Source organism: Homarus americanus, unplaced genomic scaffold, assembly GCF_018991925.1.
Source record: "Homarus americanus isolate GMGI-L3 unplaced genomic scaffold, GMGI_Hamer_2.0 scaffold57965, whole genome shotgun sequence".
NCBI classification, from domain to species: domain Eukaryota; kingdom Metazoa; phylum Arthropoda; class Malacostraca; order Decapoda; family Nephropidae; genus Homarus; species Homarus americanus.
Genome location: NW_024725031.1, coordinates 2902780 through 2908779, shown reverse-complemented (window position 1 = coordinate 2908779; position 6000 = coordinate 2902780). Strand labels below are relative to the sequence as shown.

Sequence of the window (6000 nt, the reverse complement as noted above, 5' to 3'; positions counted from 1 at the left end):
GGACGTCTCCTGTCACCGATCTCCTAACCAAATCTGAACATCTCCAAGGTCTCCTCCCGTCTCCTTGTCTCTCATGTATTGATTTTGTGGCCTCCTATCTCTCTTTTCTGTGGTCTGGTACCCTGTCACACCGTGGCCGTCACACCGTGGCCGTCACACCGTGGCGTCACAGGTCGTCACACCGTGGCCGTCACACCGTGGTCGTCACACCGTGGTCGTCACACCGTGGTCGTCTGGGGTGTGCTGCGTGGTCGTCACACCGTGGTCGTCACACCGGCGTCTGGTCGTCACACCGTGGTCGTCACGCCACATCGTTAATCTTCGTAGCGTCACCAGGTCGTCACACCGTGGTCGTCACGTGGCGTCCACAGGTCATCACCGTGGCCGTCACCGTGGTCGTCACACCGTGGTCGTCACACCGTGGTCGTCACACCGTGGTCGTCACACCGTGGTCTCGCGAGTATCTTTCTTTATCTCCATGGCCAACTTGAAGGCGTTGTTACTCTGGCTCCTGAAGCTGGCCGCCGTCCCGTTCAGCCTCCCCATTCTCTCGTTCTCCTTTCTACAGCCGAAGGCGTGCCTGAAACCCTGCAGGAACTTCTTGTTCATGAAGCAGTAAGTGATGGGGTTACAGCAGGAGGAGGCATAGGAGAGCAGGTGCATAAAGGAGATCCCGAAGGACCCTAGAACTCGGTACACCTGCTCGGGGATGTAGAGGCACATGATGTTAACGACGAAGATGGGCGTCCAGCAGAGGAAGAACTCCAGCACCACCACGAACAGCATCTTGATCACATGTTTCTTGGCCTCGATGCTCTTCTCCAGGTGGGTACTGCGGAGGCGTTTGAACCCCGTCTTCGGTTCTTTCCGGTGTGGTGACTCCAGGTTCCCGTTCTCCCGCACCGACTCCACGTGCCACTTGTAGTTTTGGCAGTCTCGTCCGTGTAGGCAGACGTGGGTACCGTCCTGACTGGAGGAGGGGGTGTGGGTGAGGTCTGTAGGGGACTTATGAGAGTGGACGACGACCTCTGGGATGGCGACGCTCTCTGGCTGACAACAGTGTTCACACGTCCTCGTCTGGGCCGGGATCTTGCGGAACCTGTCGGAAACAAAGGGTCAGTGAAACTGGTTTCTGAGGGGCAGTTCGGATACAGCTTACTATACACTCAGCTTCTAGTGCACAATGAGGAAGAGTGGTCGATACTGCACTCGATTGCCTTCACTTTCCCAACAGTAAAATTAGGTCCCTTCATGATTGGGTGAACAGAGAGTATTCCGGACGAAAACCAGCGACCATTAGGATAGGACCCGAGAGCTGCATCCACTCGTCACCGTCACCTCTCTACCAGATATTAAAGCCATATATGTGTGGGCCTTTGTTGCGTCAGAGAATTTCCGAACATTGTTCTCGTGTGTTGGAATATAGGGTGGAGCAGATCTGTCTGGCTTACATTCTGTTTAGGTGTTTGACTGGATAACCATTTATCAGGCCATCTGTTTATTTATATATCGATATGTCTTTTGAATATATATTGAGTAAATTGTATTTAATCTATCATTACTTTGGTTGTTGTTTGACGAATCAAAGCGAAACCGCTTGACATGAGAAAGTTTGTGTAAGCGTGTACGTGTGTGTGTGTGAGCGTGTGTATGTGAGCGTGTGTATGTGTGTATGACTGCCTGACTGTCCAGGACACACAGGGGAGGTGATGGAGCCACAGCACCATAATCTTCAAAGGCCACAGTCTCCAGCCAGCTGCAGGAAGCTGGGCACTGGGACCAAGAGTACCTGTCATATGAAAGGGTCACATCTCGCGTCACTGTAGACAGCTGACTCTAAGAGAAGCCAACCTCACACTACGAGCTTCTGAGTCACGAGGGTTAAGATTTGTTCCGTCTTAACATCAATTAAGCTCACTGTTTAAATCGTGAGAAGCAGTGTAGGTGAAGCCTCAAGAGAAGTGAATGTTATTGATATTGAAACAGTTTATTTAGCCAGAAAAACATATACAGAGTGGATAATGATAACAATATTAACATGGCTGAGCCAGTTGAGAACCTGAGCTGCACCTGATATACTGTACCCTGTATACTGTACATTTATCTCGAGGAAGTATTATGTAACTTTTAGTAACACCTGGAATAGTACACAAAGCATAGTGGTAATAAGAACATATCAGTATGTTACCACGGTTATCACTTCAATATTTATTTTTGTTATTTTATTTTATTTTTGTTTCATTTATATTATGAGTATATACATATTTTACAGTGGTGTTGATATATTCAAAAATATGATAAGGGAGGGAAGCAGTACAACATGGGCTGTATTAAGGTGGAACAAGAGGACAGAGCTGTCAGTATCATGTCTACTGTCTAGTCGGCAAATATAATTATTGCAATGATAATTTCTATCTATCTACCTGACAATTTCTGATAAAACGGCTTTGGTGGTACAAGAAAAGCAGGCATATAAAATAGGTATTGCATAATGTTTAATACTTAGACAATAGATATTTTTTAAGAGATGATTTAAAGGAAGGGAGCGTAGTCTTTGCTCGGATGGGTGGGGGTAAGTTGTTCCACACCTTCACGCCGTGATATTTTATTGAGGTCTGGGACTGAGAGGAGCGCATGGGGGGGTGGTCTTAGTAGCTCTGGGTGCCTTAAGTTGTATCTCTGATTATTCCGGAACTGGAATAATGATTGTCAAGCAAGTGATTGATAGATTTGTAAACAAAGAGGGCACAGCAGTAGGTGTTTAATATCATCGAGCCTTGAGGGACGCCATACAAAATTGGTGAGGAGTCAGATTGATGATTCTTATAGCAGACATACTGCTTCATGTTAGACAGATATGAGGTATACCAATTGTGGGACAAGCCCCTAACGCCGTAATGTTCAAGCTTTAGAGAGGTTCAGGAATATACCGAGTGTGAACTGACTGTCACCAAAGGAGTTTAAGATGTCATTAGTCAAGGATTGCAGAGCACAATCAGTTGACCTTCTAGCTCTAAATCCAAACTGAGAGTCTGTAAGGGATGTTATTGACACTGCAGAAGGAATTTAGTCTACTACATGCTAGCTTCTCCAGTATCTTACTTAAGGCTGGGTAGACTGATATGGGGCGGTACTTCTTTAAACAACCTTTGTCCCCAGATTTTTTATATGCTGGGTGAACTTTAGCAAATACCAATTTATCTGGAAAGACGCCACTAGTGAAGGAGGAGTTACAAATGTGTAGGAGAACAGGTAGTAATAAGTGGGCTACTTTCTTAATGATGCTCATGGTATATTGTCTCCGCCTGCTGCTGCATCTTTGGACATTTTTATGATGGTCAATAATTCATTTGCTGAGACAGGGGATAAGAACAGCTCTAAGTTCGTCGTGGTGATTAGGGATGCTCTCTGCAAGATTTTTGCTAACATTGTAAAATACTCATTGAAGTGGTTTGTAATAAAGAGAGGGTTCCGTTACATCTTGAACCCAGAGAACTGTTGTAAATGAAGCCTCACAACAACTAAAGGATCCCGACCAGTGAAGCCTCGAGACAAGTGAAGCATCAACACAAGTGAAGCATCAACACAAGTGAAGTCTCAAGACAAATGAAGCCTCGTGACAAGTGAATCTTCAGGACAAGTGAAACCTCAAGACAAATGAAGCCTCAGGACAAGTGAAGCCTACCTTATGGAGATCTTGGAGACACGACGGGAGTGTTTGCGTCTCAGACTCTGTTGAACCATCGCCAAGCCGTTGAGGTCTGTGAGGGAGATTACTGTAAAGAAGAGAAAGTACGTCACTCAGTTTCTATTCTCTTACTTTGCTTACCTTGTTTCTTTCCACTTTGCCACTAACTACCTGTCAGTCTTAATCTTTCATCTCTCATTCTGTCACTTTCGAGTCTTTGTCTCACCCTGTCACTTTCTCTCCTTACAGCCTGTTACTTTCTCTACTCTGTCTTTCGCTTTGTTACTTTCTCTAATTTTTGTCTCTCAATCTGTCACTTTCTCTACTCCCTGTCTCTCAATCTGTCACTTTCTCTCCTTCCTGCCAAACACTCTCTCGGTAAATAACTCTTACCTCCCTCTCAGTCTCAATAAAACCTCTCATCTCTCCCTCTCTCCCTCAATAAATGCCTCCCACTCACCACCATTCACCTCTCATATATCCCACCCCCTCACACATCACCCTTTCTTTTTCTCTTTCTCTTCCCCTTTCGAAATAACATTCTAATATCTTTCTCCCACACCTTACACACACACACACACACACACACAAGGAAAGCTAACCAGAATATAACCAGCTATATATATGTATCGTCAAGCTATATCTGAACTCAGGTTAGCTTGCATCTCCATACCTGATGATAAAATTAGTGGTTTATTTTTTACACGAGGTTAATGAGTGTTAGGACAGGTATGGTGTTTTACGTCATACCTGTGTTAAGAAAAGTCGTGACAATGAGCTGTAATGTAGGATATTATAAACGTGTGTGCGTGTGCGTGTGCATGCTATTATTATTACTACAACAGAAGGAACTACTTTACATCAAGCAACAACAAAGTCGTAGAAGGTTCTAATATTTTTTTTTCATCAGTCAGTCACATTTAGTGTCATCCCCCCCCCTTTCCCCCCTCCCACTGCCCACCCCCCTCCTACCTATCATCTGTCCCCCATCTCTCCCACCCACCACCTCTTCCCTCTCCCACCCACCACCACTTCCTCCTCCCACCCACCCCTGGAGAGTGGACGAGATAAGCTTCAACCTTCGTAAATTCTTAAACTAACCTATCAGGATTAAACCTTAATCCTCCTCTCATCTCATCCAATTAGAGACGCTGTCTTTAATACATCTTCATCTTAATGACGTCTTCGTTCTAATGACCCTCCGTAATGGTTAACTAGGGACTATTAACACTAGGGACTATTAACACTAGGGACTATTAGCACTAGGGACTATTTCACCTGTTTTCAATTAACCAAACAATGTCTCCCTGATTCTATTACCTTCACAGTCCATAATGATTGAGCCTCGTCAAAATCAGGGTCAGGAGTAATGGTCCCTTGTCCTAATATTTGGTTAAGTGAGACCTCATTAGGATGGTGGCACAATGGTACTGAGGTCCATTGGTACAGAGGCCCATTGGTACAGGGGTTCATTGGTACAGAGGCCCATTGATACAGGGGTCCACTGGTTCTTGGGATCCATTGGTACAGGAGCCTATTGGTACCAGGTCTCGGGCCCATTTGACCAGTCACCATAAAAAAAAATCCAGCTCATGAATGAGTCTCCGAGGACCAATCAGTGAAGCAGCTGCAAGAATACGACGCTGCCAGACGCAAAACTCCAGAGCAAAAGACGAATGTGAAGAAATTAAGTCCAGGTGATAAAAGGAGCAGCATGAAGATGAAAGGTGGAAAGTCATGAATTGGGGAGGAAGTGAAGACAAAGGGTGACGAGAGGAGATGAAAGAAGAAAATAAAAGTGTTTAGTGCTTAACGATGAGGAGGTTCTTATCTTTGAGGTGAGGTGCTGGTGGTGGAGGAGAAGGTGGTATCTGAGGGTGTGTCTGCGTGGGTATAAAGCCGCATGATGAGAAGATAGGTGATAAGTGTGGAGGAGAGGAAGAAGAGAAGTGGAGTGTGGAAAAGGAAAAAGACCCCTGGAGGTACAAGTGTGTGTGTGTGTGTGTGTGTGTGTGTGTGATGAGACGAGGTAAATAGCTTTTAATCTTTCAAGATAATCCTTTGCGAATACTCAAAAACACAGAGAAACACACAAACCAAGAACCAGCTCCTCTCCTCTCCTTGGCACCGTTCCCAGTAATTCCAGGTCCACCGTTCCCAATTTCTACCACCAGGACACCTCACCTGCTTTATCTCACCCTCCTTGGCTTATTAATCATTGTTCCTTGTCAGTTTGGTCGACTGACTGACTGACTTTTTCCCCGGTCCGCGACACTAATTCAGGTAATTCTTCGTTTATTTGTTACTGAAAT

General features: G+C 45.3%; 1 protein-coding gene across 1 annotated transcript in view; it reads right to left on the bottom strand.

Moving 5' to 3' along the window:
* Window positions 1-408: 408 nt before the first annotated feature.
* LOC121864697 overlaps window positions 409-6000 on the bottom strand; it is a gene marked incomplete in the record, with an annotated part of 87547 nt that continues 81955 nt past the window's right edge. The window contains 2 exon segments of the mRNA XM_042363855.1: window positions 409-1099; window positions 3686-3776. Coding sequence (XP_042219789.1) covers window positions 442-1099; window positions 3686-3776 — 749 coding nt within the window.